The 16,193-nt window shown below is 40.8% G+C and overlaps 1 protein-coding gene across 1 annotated transcript in view; it reads left to right on the top strand.

Moving 5' to 3' along the window:
• st8sia1 (ST8 alpha-N-acetyl-neuraminide alpha-2,8-sialyltransferase 1) overlaps nucleotides 1-6,561 on the top strand; it is a 91,533-nt gene extending 84,972 nt beyond the window's left edge. The window contains exon 5 of the mRNA XM_068004721.1: nucleotides 223-6,561. Coding sequence (XP_067860822.1) covers nucleotides 223-697 — 475 coding nt within the window. The 3' untranslated portion in view covers nucleotides 698-6,561. The remainder of the gene's footprint in view (nucleotides 1-222) is intronic.
• Nucleotides 6,562-16,193: the final 9,632 nt, after the last annotated feature.

The following is a 16,193-nucleotide window of genomic DNA, read 5'->3' on the forward strand; positions in this document are numbered from 1 at the left end:
TGTCCACTACATCAGCCTGTTTCAACCTTCCAATAAATCAGAAAGTGTCTGGAAGCAGTAAAAGATGAAAACCCATGATGATATAAAATACGTGTTCTATAGAAAGTTATATGGCTAGAGCCATTCACTGCTATTTGTGATATTTATGCATTAATAGAAGTTCCCCCATCGTCAGCTAAGAATTAATAGTGAAGATTCAATATTTCTTCCATTTTCTTTCAGATTTCAGAACCTTCTATGGTCCAGGAAATCCTTTGTGGAGAGTATGAAGGTGTATGGTCGTAGCTACATTTACATGCCTGCCTTTTCCATGAAGACAGGGACAGATCCTTCCTTCCGCACCTACTACACGCTGTCTGACTTCAGTGCCAACCAAACCATACTCTTCGCCAATCCGGATTTCCTGCGCAACGTTGAGAAGTTCTGGAAGAGCAAGGGAATCCATGGCAAACGCCTGTCCACGGGCCTTTTCCTAGTCAGTGTTGCCTTGAGCCTCTGCGAAGATGTAGCCCTTTATGGATTTTGGCCCTTTTCAATGGACCTGCAAGGGAGGATAATCAGCCACCACTACTATGACAACGTGATGCCTTATTCGGGCTACCATGCCATGCCGGAGGAGTTTCTGCAACTCTGGCTCTTGCATAAAAGTGGCATTTTAAAGATGCAAATTGGCAAATGTGAGGAGAACCTGAAGTAGCCTTCATTCCAGAAGAATGGAGATATAGAACATACAGGTTTCTGACATATCCCCTGGGGGAAAATCTGTCGACTTCCACGGACAAGACATTTCATTTTGGTACTGAATACTTTCCTCAGAGAGACATGGTCACTGAGTACAAAACCAGAACATTCTCTCATCATTGCCATAAGCTGCAAAAGCATTTACTGGAACAAGTGACAGAGTGACCCTGATCCCTATTGACTTGTACTTGCAACACTTGACCTGCACTGTGCATGGAATATCATGTTGAAAGAGAGAAACTGGTAGAGTTGAGAGTCTGAATCAATTTATACCTTTATTGGGCACACCCAATAAAGTTAATGAACGTATAGACTGCTGAAAGCCTAGGTTTCTATAAGGTTGCCTGTAAATATTGTCTTCAGTTGCTGTTGAAAGATTTCCAAAGGAACACGGAAGCAGTTGGTAAAAATATCGCCATTGTTCTAGGATTTGTCTATCGGGGTTATATTGGATCCAGACTAGTAGATCTCTGGTCTGCTCCGTAAAGGTGCACACATTAAACAAATCCATCTCAGTTCTTTTATTCATTTTTGTTTTGTTCTTAGGATTCTTTTTGCAAGCATTTCAATCAGAATAAAGGAATTAGCTTTGTACTTTTTAAAGAAAGTGGTTCTTTTTGAACCTGCATAAACAAGTCAATCTCAATCAGTTTTTGCCTTAACTTTGCAGATACAGAATAGGCTTCCACCCTTTGAGTTGGTCTAGGAACTTTGTTGTGTCTTTTCCGTCATGATTTGTTCCTGTCCAATATGCTGTGGTTAAAAAAAAAATACCAGTTGGGATATAGAATTATTTTCCCCACTGAGGGGATTCTATTAAACATATGAAAACAGATAATAATCCAATTGGAGTAATAATTTACAAATAACTGACAGCAGTTGAATGCAATCATTTACTTTATAGACTAAAAATCACAGCCCATCTTTGTTTTGTTATATACCCTCAGGCTTGGAACTTCAAAAGAAAGATCTTTTTTCCATCTGTCTTATGCATAGGATAGGCAAGGCTGTAGTCCTGATGAGGAGACTTGCTAGACGGGATTGCAGGCTGGAGGTGGGTCATGTGAGAGTGATACCCAATGTAACGAGGGAGTGAATCTTGCAAAATTACTCCTTACACCTGGCAACTGTACGGCCTACATTTTCAGCAAATCGTATTTCAGGCAAGGGTGAAGCCATTTGTTTTATATTATACGATAGAATTTGTAAGAAAAACCTTTGGCTTTCCTGTTTTGTTCCTGTGGGAGTTTTGCCGTTGCTTTCCTATCGTGTATCTTTGGCTAAGAGAGACGTGTGGGTGGATTGCCATGAATGAGCAATGTCTAGTGTCAATTTTTTTTTCATTGTTTTTTCTGACTCAGGTTTAAAGCTATTTCCAAGACATTACTCCTTCAGTACCGAATTTTCTCGTGTTAATATTTTAGCAACGGATGAACAGATTCACATACTATTTGAAGCAAATCCATGCCAAATCCTGGGGAAAATGGAACTGCTGGAAGCATTTGTTCCATCTCCTAGCTGGTAAAACTAATTTCCCGAGTTTCTATGTCGATATTGTAACAACCAACTCTTTGGCTGCTGTCCAAATTCAGGACGCTAGACCTGGGTGTGACAAATACTTCTGCATGGATACTTTTCTGAAGAATTCTCAATTTTAAGAAACAGGTTTTGAATTTGCAAAATTTGTTACAGTTTTGTACATTAGTAAGAACATAAGAAATAGGAGCAAGAGTAGGCCATACGGCCCCTCGAGCCTGTGCCACCACCCAGTAAGATCATGGCTGATCTTCGACCTCAACTCCACTTTCCCACCCGATCCCCATATCCTTTGATTCCTTTAGAGTCCAAAAATCTATCGATCTCAGTCTTGAATATACTCAACGACCGAGCATCCACAGCCCTCTGGGGTAGAGAATTCCAAATATTCTTGACCTTCTGAGTGAAGAAATTCCTCCTCATCTCAGTCCTAAATGTCCAACCCCTTATCCTGAGACTATGTCCCCTATTTCTACACTCTCCAGCCAGGGGAAACATCCTCCCAGCATCTACCCTGTCAAGCCCTCTTAGAATCTTAGATCACCTCTCATTCTTCTAAACTCCAGAGAGTAAAGGCCCATTCTACTCAATCTTTCCTCATAGGACAGCCCTCTCATCAAGGGAATAAGGTGATCTTAATGATGGAGTGCACTTGTCGTATAACTTGAAAGGGTTGAACTCACTGAACACTGGGATCCCACTGCAACCCGCCCACTTAGACAGGTGCGGTTGGTAGCTCTTGGTATCAGTGTTGTGCTTTCAATTGAAGGGGTCTCCGACTTGAATTGCAAATGAAAGGGATTGTGTGCTGATGGACTTTTAATCCAGATAGGCACAAATTTCAATCGCAGGAGTTGGTTAAGATTGCTGGATTTTTAACCCAGAGGCCTGTGGTTTTAGATCCTCTTCCTTCCCCCTCCCCCCTCCAGCTCCCCTCCCCCCTCCACCTTCCCTCCCTCCCTCCCTCCCTCTCCCCCCCCCCCACTCTGAATGACATTGACCTGCTTTATTCAGTGAGTATGAGTCAGGCCTCTGAGTAAAGCACTGTACATCAGCAGAATGCTTCGCTTCCAGGGCAAAGGTCAATCCTTCCTATGACAGCACGCTTCCTGTATACTATTCACAGAGCAAGAATTGACAAATGATTGGAAAGAAGTTCACGGCCTAGTCTATTAGAGTGGGGGGAACCTATAAAAAGAGAAAAATGAGAGCCTCTAAGTTAAAAACAAAAGGGGGCTGCAGTCAAATGTGACCAAAATATTTAAAGTGAGTGGAAGACCTGCCAGAGCATATTGCAAACCCAGATTGTAAATGTGAGATGGATATTCTTGGATGTGCCATCTATGAAATGCTGTAGAAAACTCCCATAGATTATCCTGTCAAAAATTGTGAATGCTCCTTAAAGGCTTTAGGAATAGGTCTTGTAGAACCCTAATAGAAGAATTGCATATCATGTAGGGTTTTGCCGATTTACCTGGTTAAATAGCATCATCTTCAAAAACTCTACAAAACTTTTGAAGAGGGTAGAAGAAAACCCTGAATATCTGTGTCTTCGACCTTGTTGCTGCTGTTGTAGTTGCTGTTAGCAAAGCAACTACAAACTCCCTCAGTGGAACCCATGGACGCCATTGCTTCACTCGGGATCCCAACACTATAAAGGTGCATACCAGCGTTTCTCTGTGTGCTGAACTCTAGTGTTTTATGTTTTTTAAAGGGGCAATTAACAGTGTTATGTGTGCTGTGTGGACAGTACCTGTATATGCCAAGTGTAGCGGCAGGATAATGCTGTACCGTGAGAATACTTCAGTTAGCTGGCCTGTTCATTTACCACGAACAGCTGACATGATTTCTCCTGATTTCATATTTGGCTACCTCAGGGGTATGTATATGATGACATTTTAAAGGCCGAGATTTGAATCAACTGATCTTTGTCATTGTGGTCCAGTTAATTTATGCCATGTTGCTATCAATGTATGAACCGGCTTTATTATCAGAGGCAGTGCGGAGCCGGTGGGATAGTGTGCGAGATCTATTCCTGTAAAATAAAAGACCTTGCTCCTGGTTCCTCTTTAAGAGCAGCAATGTAGCTGTAGGTTGGTTCCACTTTGTTAAAGAGTGAATTCTGAGTATTTTCACTGTCTATTAGATCAGTCTTGACTGGACTTGTAGTTTGGGTTCTGTGCTTTTATAGTAGGTTCAGATTTACAATTCTATTTTTGTTTTCCTAAACATGTGAGAAAAAATATATAGATCAAATTTATTTCAAGTCTTCATGAGTCCCTGAATGTTTTAATAGATTGTGGCGCATATATTAACTCTTACTAGTTCAAACAGTTTTTGTTTTAAGTTTCACAATAGAAATATAAGATAATATGTTGATAAGATAAAGATGATGTTTGCACACATATACCTTAATGGTCTCTTTAAGAAGGTTTTCATTCTAGGACGATGCAACTTTAGTAGTAAAGCAAAAAACAGTATTGTATTTTATTGAGTTTTTGAAAACCTTCGTTGCACACATAGACAAAGAAATCACTGGTGCGCCAATAGAGATATGAAATGGGTGTCCAGATATCGGGTTCACTAATTTTTTTGTGAACGACACAATCGTTCTCTGATTGTGAGCATTTTAACTGTAGCATGTGGAAAATAACAAGATTGCAGAAATGCATGAAAACATGATTTGTTTATATTCCCCTTCTCGTTCATTCTGTATTTTTTGTTTTGTTTCTGGAACCTTAAGTCCTGTTGTAGCTTGGATTGTTTATAATATTTGTGTTGATGTAGTCTTTTAAAAAGTATGTACACTCCAACTGAAACTGTAATTCCACATGTGACCAGGCTGAACATTGCATACCTACCACTGTTTACAGTACGCCACCAGAGACCTGAACTGTTGTAGTGGATGTGAATGCATTTTCGAAGGGAGACAGTACATGTATTTACGTGCAAAGTTCTCTGAAAGATTAACAGCAAAGATTGTCTTTTTTTTGCTGCAAGATTTTATTTATGTTTGATTTTGATATTTTACACAGAATGCCGCTGGTATCAAAATACCTTTGAGAAAGTCTTAATTTAAATGGAAAAATCTTTATTTCAAAGCCAATGTCTGTATTTTAATGTGGTGCGTTCATGAGCCACAGATTTATGACCATTCATTCAGCAGCCTCAAAGAGGGCAATCAGATTTTCTAGTCTTACATTTGGGGGTCATGTTAGCCTGGTAACGTACTGAGTGCAATGTTATCTTACGGTCATTTAATACAGGAGGGAATGGTTTTTCTAAATCTGAGCCTTGACCCTAGGAGTTACTGGGAGATTTTTAAGGAACCCAGCCATTTTCCTCTACTTAATTACTGAGGAGGAGGGCCGTGCGACCATCTTACTTTGTTCATCCAGAAAGACCCTACATTCCCTCAATCCAGCGTTCAACTGGCTATTAAATGAAACCAGGGTTTTTGCCTCCAATGCTTTATGCTGGAGTTCTGTGTGAAGAATTTCCTGATTTCAATCCGAAATGTACCTTTTACTTGTTTGGACATGTGTCCATCTTGTCCTACTCTCGCAGTTTAAAGTAATATTCTGGATTTACCTTTTCCTTACATAGGAACAGGAGTAGGCCATTCAGTCCTTCGAGCCTGTTCCGCCGTTCAATTAGACCATGGCTGATCTGTATCTTAACTCCATCTACCTGCCTTGGTTCCATATCCCTTGATACCCTTACCAACAAAAATCTATCAGTCTCAGTTTTGAAATTTTCAATTGATCCAGCATCCACAGCTTTTTGGGGGAGAGAGTTCCAGATGTCCACTGCCTTTAGTGTGAAGAAGGGCTTCCTGACATCACCCCATAACGACCTAGCTCTAATTTTAAGGTTATGCCCCTTTAACTATCAAACGTTTGGATCAAATTCTGCTCCCTACTCTGTTGATGGGGACGTTGACCCGTTTGTTTCAAAGGGACTAAACGCCCATGTTAAAACAGTGGAGAGAGGAATTTGACCATGAATGTGTCAAGCATACGTACAGTGATGTTGCTCTCAGTTATTTCCAGGCTCGCGACTGCTGGTTCATGACACAATGTGCACCAGTACTTACGTGAGAAGGTGACTTTCAGTCCAGCTTCAACAGATCTCAACCCAGTATAGTGACTAACAATGGTTATTGACTGAACTTTGTAATAAGAGTTTTTACAGATTCAGAATTCTTACTGGTTTGAGCCTTGTAGCTGTCGGTAGGCCCTGTGTTATGTCAACATGCAATAAATTTCTGTACGTTATAAATTGTGATTTTTGATTGTCTAATTTCTTGACTTCATATCAAATAATGACATAGAATTTACATCATCGAAACAGGCCATTTGGCCCAACTGGTCTATGACGGTATTTATACTCCATTTAAGCCTCCTCCCACCCTACTTCATCTAAGTCTTATCAGCATAACCTAGAATCATAGATTGGTTACAGCACAGAAGGAGGCCATTCGGCCCATCGAGCCCATGCCGGCTCTTTGTAAGAGCAATCCAGTTAGTCCCATTCTCCCACTCTTTCCCCGTAGCCCTGCAAATTTTTTCCCTTCAAGTATTTATCCAATTCCATTTTGAAAGCCACGGTTGAATCTACTTCCACCACCCTTTCAGGCAGCGCATTCCAGATCATAACTACTCACTGCGTAAAAACGTTTTCCCTCATATCGCCTTTGGTTCTTTTGCCAATCACCTTAAATCCATGCCCTGCTCCCTGGTTCTTGACAATTCCGCCGATGGGAACAGTTTCCCTTTATTTACTTTATCTAAACCCTTCATGATTTTGAACACTTCTATCAAATCTCCTCTCAACCTTCTCTGCTCTGAGGAGAACAACCCCAGCTTCTCCAGTCTATCCACGTAACTGAAGACACTCATCCCTGGAACCATTCTAGTAAATCTTTTCTGCACCCTCTCCAAGGCCTTCACATCCTTCCTAAAGTGCAGTGCCCAGAATTGGACACAATACTCCAGTTGTGGCTGAACCAGTGTTTTATAAAGGTTCAACATAACTTCCTTGCTTTTGTACTCTATGCCTCTATTTATAAAGCCCAGGATCCTGTATCCCCTTTTAACCGCTTTCTCAACCTGCCCTGCCATCTTCAATGATTTGTGCACATATACCCCCAGGTCTCTCTGTTCCTACACCTCCTTTAAAATTGTACCACTTAGTTTATATTGCCTCTCCTCAGAATGTATCACTGCACTTTTCTGCATTAAATTTCATCAGCCATGTGTCCACCCATTCCACCAGTCTGTCTATGTCCTTTTGAAGTCTATTACTATCCTTCTCACTGTTTACTACACTTCCAAGTTCTGTGTCATCTGCAAATTTTGATATTGTGCCCTGTACACCCAAGTCCAAGTTCAAGAAAAGCAGTGGTCCTAGTACCGACCCCTGGGGGACACCACTGTACACCTCCCTCCAGTCCGAAAATCAACTGTTCACCACTACTTTCTATTCCTTTCTCCCTCATGTACTTATCTTGCTCCACATGAGCCACCTCCCTCCCTACTTCATCTAACCCTACCTGCAGATCCTTCTATTCCTTTCTTCCTCATGTACCTATCTAGCTTCCCCTTAAAGGCACCTATGCTATTCACCTCAACTGCTCCTTGTGGTAGTGAGTTCCACATTCTCACCACTCTGTGGGTAAAGAAATTTCTCCTAAATTCCTTAATGGATTTATCAGTGACTATCTTATATTTCTGACCTCTAGTTTTGGACTTCCCCACAAGTGGAAACATCCTCTCCACGTCTACCCTATCGAATCCGTTCATAACTTTAAAAACCTCAATTAGGTCACCCGTCAGACTTGTTTCTAGAGAAAAGAGCCCCAGCCTGTTCAATCTTTCCTGATAAGTATAACCTCTCAGTTCTGGTGTCATAGTTGTAAATCTTTTTTGCACTTCCTCCAATCAAACTATCCCTGGGGCACAATGGTTCTTGTGCTGGTGGAGTAGGATGGGCAGGACATGGGGAATGTTAGAAAGAAAGAACTTATATTTATATAGCGCCTTTCATGACTTCAGGTCATCCCAAAGCACTTTACAGCCAATGAAGTACTTTTGAAAGTGTAGTCACTGTTGTAATGTAGGAAACGCGGCAGCCAATTTGTACACAGCAAGGTCCCACAAACAGCAATGTGATAATAACCAGATAATCTGTTTTCAGTGATGTTATTTGAGAGATAAATATTGGCCAGGACACCGGGAAAACTCCCCTGCTCCTCTTCTAGGTGCCGTGGGATCTTTTACGTCCGCTTGAGAGGCTAGACGGGGCCTCGGTGTAACGTCTCATCCAGGGAATTTCCGATATAAATATTGGGAGTAATTTTCACCTTCATCACTTGGGTGGCAATCTGCTGGAGCTGATCACCTGCCCGTTATTTCTATTTCCACCAGTTTACCAGCCAAGCGAAGGTGAAAATTATCACCATTGATTAAAGATGTTGACAGAAAAGTGTTCCCCAAAAATTGTGACAGTGGACAGGAAGTTTAAGTGTTTGGGGCGAGACGTTCGTACAAACACACGATTTTTCATGTAATACAGATTTATATTATAAGATTAAAGGAAGATTGGTTAGTATATGCACTGACTTTGGTTGCTTCTGTCATTTTTATGCAATATTTCTAAGCACCAGTATTATCGGAGTAGAGTCGGAATGTGGGGGTAGATTTTCACCCTTACTGTTGGGTGGTAAATTGGCGGAGAGGAAGGCACGCCTATTACAGAACAATAGCAGCAACGACTTGACAACTCGCTTGCAATCTCCTGAAGGAGCCCTTGCTATATGAGTTCCTTCATCGTCGCTGGGTCAAAATCCTGGAACTCCCTTCCTAACAGCACTGTGGGAGAACCGTCACCACACGGACAGCAGCGGTTCAAGAAGGTGGCTCACCACCACCTTCTCAAGGGCAATTAGGGATGGGCAATAAATACCAGCCTCGCCAGCGACGCCCACATCCCATGAACGAATAAAAAAAGTTATAACAACAACTACTTGCATTTATATAGCGCCTTTAACATAATAAAATGTCCCAAGGTGCATCACAGGAGCATTATCAGACAAAGCATTGACACTGAGCCACATTAGGAGATATTAGAACAGGTGACCAAAAGCTTGGTCAAAGAGGTAGGTTTTAAGGAGCATCTTAAAGGAGGAGAGAGAGAGGTGGAGAGGTTTAAGGAGGGAGATCCACATCTTAGGGCCCAGACAGCTGAAGGCATGGCCGCCAATGGTGGAGCGAAGGAAGTTGGGGATGGGCAAGACGCCAGAACTGGAGGAACACAGAGACCTCAGAGGGTTGTAGGGCTGGAGGAGGTTACAGAGATAGGGAGGGACGAGGTCATGCAGTGATTTGAACACGAGGATAAGAATTTTAAAATTGAGCCGTTGGTGGACCGGGAACCAATGTAGGTCAGTGAGCACAGGCAAACAGGAATTAGTTAGGGCAAAATGCAATAGATGACAATTATTCCAGAGACTAGAGCCAGCCCCCTGTCAGTCCAGCTTGAAGATACCAGTGGCACATTTGATAACAACTCTGGTTGTCACACAGTCTCTACTACAGGATCTCAGTTTAAAGTCTCATCTGAAAGACAGCACCTTCAACAGTACAGCACTCCCTCAGTACTGCACTGGGAGTGTCAGCCTGCATTATGTGCTCAAGTCTCTGGAGCAGGACTTGAACCCACCCCCTCTCTGCGGCAACAGTGCTACCCACTGAGCCATGGCTAACACCTTAAAGATAGCACCTTACAATTACGGCATGGATTGCCTGATCTGCTGCTGTAACTTTGGCAGAAGATTGGCGGAGGCCTGGAGGAGTGGTGTAATCGGCTGCTTATGCTGTTTTAGTAGGGTTTCAGATGATTTTCCACCAAAGTTACGGCAGCAGATTAGGCAATCCCTGTGGAAATTCTACCCTGGGAAGTGGAAATAAAATTTAAAGCAACCCACCCCGAAATGAAGATCTCAGCTTTCTCATTGAGGCCTCTATTAACATCCCGGGGATAATTTTGACTTTGGGCGACAGTGTAAAACGAGTGATATCGAATTGGACGGCCATCATTATATGACTTCAATGGGAAAGAAATTCGGCGGGGTGTATAACGGGCGGCTAATTCGATATCGCCGTTTTAGACCATCGCCCAAAGTTAAAATGACCCCCCTTTGCGAGAGATGAAAGGATTGTGGGCTGCCTTACTGCTGCTGGATGAGGCCCCCCCCCTCTGAATTGCTCACTGCACTAACGCACGAATTGAGCACCTTGGTGCTCACACTGAGAATTCGTCAATCAACAACCTTACTCGTGTCCGGGAGACGAATAGTGAGCGAGCACTATAGGGCACTCCTAGCCACAATCGCAGTGTTGCTGCTGGTCCCTCACATGGGACATTACATCAGTTCTTTCCTCACTTTTGCTCACGGTTCACATTGTCAGTTCATGTGGGAACGTACAAGCCTGTTACAACTCGAGACTATTAATGTTCTAAATTATGTTGCAATCTCTCACTCGGTGCATTTGAAGGCTCTTTAAGCAGAGTGCACTACTATTTAGCTAAAAATAACCCACAGAGAACATTAATTAGACCAGTATCATATTCTGAACTGTTATTGTTAGAGATTAAGATCATAGACTCGTGCAGCAGAGGAGGAGGCCATTTGGCCCATCGTGCCTGTGCTGACTCTTTGAAAGAGCTATTCAATTAGTCCCACTCCCTGCTCTTTCCCCAGAGCCTTGCAAATTTTTCCTTTTCAAGTATTATTCAATAGCAAGGGAAACCATTTTACACATAATAATTACTTATATTCTACACTATATTCCATTTTTAGATTATTTTTGTAGTTTAAAAAAACCTAAAATCAAAAGACTGTAAAAAAGGCTGACAGTGTAACTGTACTAAAGGTGACTGCAGTATTTTCTAAGGCCAGCTGGCACATTTTATCACTCTCAACTGGACACTCAGTTCCCTTATCAGCCCTTGCTAACCCAAATATATTGAGCAACGCCTAGGGACATCTTGATTGGGACTGATACCGAAAGTGAGTGAAGCGTTATGGAATGCAGACGCCTATGGAGTAGCGCAGCTGGAAACATTATAAATAGGATAAAATCATAGCCATAGGAGAGGAAATGATGAATCTGGAGGGTTGAACTCGCCCGACGGTAATGTGTATCTTCTGCAGCAAAGCATCTTTTGCAATCTCGGTGTTGGTCAGGAGTATATATGTAACATCTAATCTTTGATAAATCGTCAAGTGTTTGCGTGTTGAATTCATGGGTACATGACATGCAAACCCCTGAGTTATACTGCCACTTTCACATCGAGTTATGCTGCCACTTTCACATCGAGTTATACTGCCAGTTTCACATCGAGTTATACTGCCAGTTTCATATCGAGTTATACTGCCAGTTTCATATCGAGTTATGCTGCCACTTTCACATCGAGTTATACTGCCAGTTTCACATCGAGTTATACTGCCAGTTTCATATCGAGTTATACTGCCAGTTTCATGTGGAGTTATACTGCCAGTTTCACATTGAGTTATACTGCCACTTTCACATCGAGTTATACTGCCACTTTCACATCGAGTTATACTGCCAGTTTCATATCGAGTTATACTGCCAGTTTCATATCGAGTTATGCTGCCACTTTCACATCGAGTTATACTGCCAGTTTCACATCGAGTTATACTGCCAGTTTCATATCGAGTTATACTGCCAGTTTCATATCGAGTTATACTGCCACTTTCACATCGAGTTATACTGCCAGTTTCATATCGAGTTATACTGCCAGTTTCATATCGAGTTATGCTGCCACTTTCACATCGAGTTATACTGCCAGTTTCACATCGAGTTATACTGCCAGTTTCATATCGAGTTATACTGCCAGTTTCATGTGGAGTTATACTGCCAGTTTCACATTGAGTTATACTGCCACTTTCACATCGAGTTATACTGCCACTTTCACATCGAGTTATGCTGCCACTTTCACATCGAGTTATACTGCCAGTTTCACATCGAGTTATACTGACAGTTTCATGTGGAGTTATACTGCCAGTTTCACATTGAGTTATACTGCCAGTTTCATATCGAGTTATACTGCCACTTTCACATCGAGTTATACTGCCAGTTTCATGTGGAGTTATACTGCCAGTTTCACATTGAGTTATACTGCCAGTTTCATATCGAGTTATACTGCCAGTTTCATATCGAGTTATACTGCCACTTACACATAGAGTTATACTGCCAGTTTTATATCGAGTTATACTGCCAGTTTCATATCGAGTTATACTGCCAGTTTCATATCGAGTTATACTGCCACTTACACATCGAGTTATACTGCCAGTTTTATATCGAGTTATACTGCCAGTTTCATATCGAGTTATACTGCCACTTACACATCGAGTTATACTGCCAGTTTTATATCGAGTTATACTGCCAGTTTCATATCGAGTTATACTGCCACTTTCACATCGAGTTATACTGCCAGTTTCATATCGAGTTATACTGCCAGTTTCACATCGAGTTATACTCCCAGTTTCATGTGGCGTTATACTGCCAGTTTCATATCGAGTTATACTGCCAGTTTCACATCGAGTTATACTCCCAGTTTCATGTGGCGTTATACTGCCAGTTTCACATTGAGTTATACTGCCAGTTTCATATCGAGTTACACTGCCACTTTCACATCGAGTTATACTGCCAGTTTCATGTGGAGTTATACTGCCAGTTTCACATTGAGTTATACTGCCAGTTTCATATCGAGTTATACTGCCAGTTTCATATCGAGTTATACTGCCACTTACACATCGAGTTATACTGCCAGTTTTATATCGAGTTATACTGCCAGTTTCATATCGAGTTATACTGCCAGTTTCATATCAAGTTATACTGCCACTTACACATCGAGTTATACTGTCACTTTCACATCAAGTTATACTGCCAGTTTTATGTCGACTTATACTGTCAGTTTCATATCGAGTTTTACTGCCACTTCGTATCGAGTTATACTGTCAGTTTCACATTGTGTTAATTTCAGTTTCACATCACGTTATACTGCCACTTTCACATCAAGTTATACTGCCAGTTTTATATCGACTTATACTGCCACTTTCATATCGAGTTATACTGCCACTTCATATCGAGTTATACTGTCAGTCACATTGTGTGATAATGTCAGTATCACACTGCGTTATACTGCCAGTTTTGCATCGAGTTATACTATCAGTTTCATATCGAGTTATACTGTCCATTTCACATCGAGTTATACTGTCAGTTTCACATCGAGTTATACTGCCAGTTTCATATCAAGTTTTACTGTACAAATCATATCGAGTTATACTGTCCATTTCACATCGGGTTATGCTGTCAGTTTCACATCAAATTATACTGCCAGTTTCATATCAGGTTTTACTGTACAAATCATATCGAGTTATACTGTCCATTTCACATCGAGTTATACTGTCAGTTTCATGTCGAGTTATACTGATAGTTTCATATCAAGTTATACTGTCAGTTTCATATCGAGTTATACTGCTACTCTCACATTGAGTTATACTGTCCATTTCACATCGAGTTATACTGTCAGTTTCATATCGAGTTATACTGCCACTTTCACATCCATTTATACTGTCAGTTTCACATCAATTTATACTGTCAGTTTCACATCAAGTTATATCGTCAGTTTCATATCGAGTTATACTGCCACTCTCACATCGAGTTATACTGGCAGTTTGACATCAAGTTATACTGTCAGTTTCACATCAAGTTATATCGTCAGTTTCATATCGAGTTATACTGCCACTCTCACATCAAGTTATACTGTCAGTTTCACATCAAGTTATGCTGTCAGTTTCATATCGAGTTATACTGCCACTCTCACATTGAGTTATACTGGCACTTTAACATCAAGTTATACTGTCAGTTTCACATCAAGTTATATCGTCAGTTTCATATCGAGTTATACTGCCACTCTCACATCGAGTTATACTGCCAGTTTCATATCAAGTTATACTGTCAGTTTCACATCGAGTTATACCGTCCGTTTCACATCAAGTTATACTGTCTGTTTCACATCAAATTATACTGCCAGTTTCATATCGAGTTATACTGTCCATTTCACATCGAGTTATACTGCCACTTCATATCGAGTTATACTGCCACTATCACATTGAGTTATACTGTCAGTTTCACATCAAGTTATACTGCCAGTTTCATATCGAGTTATACTGTCCATTTCACATCAAGTTATACTGCCACTTCATATCGAGTTATACTGCCACTTTCATGTCGAGTTTTACTGCCACTTTCATATCGAGTTATACTGCCACATCATATTGAGTTATACTGCCACTTCATATCGAGTTATACTGTCAGTCACATTGTGCGATAATGTCAGTATCACATCGCGTTATACTGCCAGTTTTGCATCGAGTTATACTATCAGTTTCATATCGAGTTATACTGTCCATTTCACATCGAGTTATTCTGTCAGTTTCATATCAGATTATACTGTCCATTTCACATCAATTTATACTGTCAGTTTCATATCGAGTTATACTGCCACTATCAAATTGAGTTATACTGTCCATTGCACATCGAGTTATACTGCCACTTTCACATTGAGTTATACTGTCCATTTCACATCAAGTTATACTGACAGTTTCATATCGAGTTATACTGTTCTTTGCACATCGAGTTATACTATCAGTTTCATATCGAGTTATACTGTTCTTTGCACATCGAGTTATACTATCAGTTTCATATCGAGTTATACTGCCACTTTCACATCGAGTTATGCTGCCAGTTTCATATCAAGTTATACTGTCAGTTTCACATCAAGTTATACCGTCCGTTTCATATCAAGTTATACCGTCCATTTCACATCGAGTTTTGCTGCCAATTTCATTCGAGTTATACTGTCTGTTTCACATCAAATTATACTGCCAGTTTAACATCAAGTTATACTGCCACTATCAAATTGAGTTATACTGTCCATTGCACATCGAGTTATACTGCCACTTTCACATCGAGTTATACTGTCCATTTCACATCAAGTTATACTGACAGTTTCATATCGAGTTATACTGTTCTTTGCACATCGAGTTATACTATCAGTTTCATATCGAGTTATACTGTCCATTTCACATCGAGTTATACTGCCAGTTTCATATCAAGTTTTACTGTCAGTTTCATACCGAGTTATACCGTCCATTTCACATCGAGCTATTCTATCAGTTTCACATCAAATTATACTGCCAGTTTCATATCAAGTTTTGCTCTCAGTTTTACATCAATTTATACTGGCAGTTTCATATCGAGTTATACTGCCACTCTCACATCGAGTTATACTGCCAGTTTCACATCAAGTTATACCGTCCGTTTCACGTCAAGTTATATTGTCAGTTTCACATCAAATTATACTGTCAGTTTCATATCGAGTTATACTGTCCATTTTACATCGAGTTATACTGCCAGTTTCATATCAAGTTTTGCTCTCAGTTTCACATCAATTTATGCTGGCAGTTTCATATCGAGTTATACTGCCACTCTCACATCAAGTTATACTGTCAGTTTCACATCAAGTTATACTGTCAGTTTCATATCGAGTTAAACTGCCACTCTCACATCAAGTTATACTGTCAGTTTCATATCGAGTTAAACTGCCACTCTCACATCAAGTTATACTGTCAGTTTCACATCAAGTTATACCGTCCATTTCACATCGAGTTTTGCTGCCACTTTCATCTCGAGTTATACTGTCTGTTTCACATCAAATTATACTGTCTGTTTCACATCAAGTTATACCGTCCATTTCACATTGAGTTTTGCTGCCACTTTCATCTCGAGTTACACTGTCTGTTTCACATCAATTTATACTGC

This window comes from Heptranchias perlo, chromosome 24, assembly GCF_035084215.1.
Source record: "Heptranchias perlo isolate sHepPer1 chromosome 24, sHepPer1.hap1, whole genome shotgun sequence".
Taxonomy (NCBI): domain Eukaryota; kingdom Metazoa; phylum Chordata; class Chondrichthyes; order Hexanchiformes; family Hexanchidae; genus Heptranchias; species Heptranchias perlo.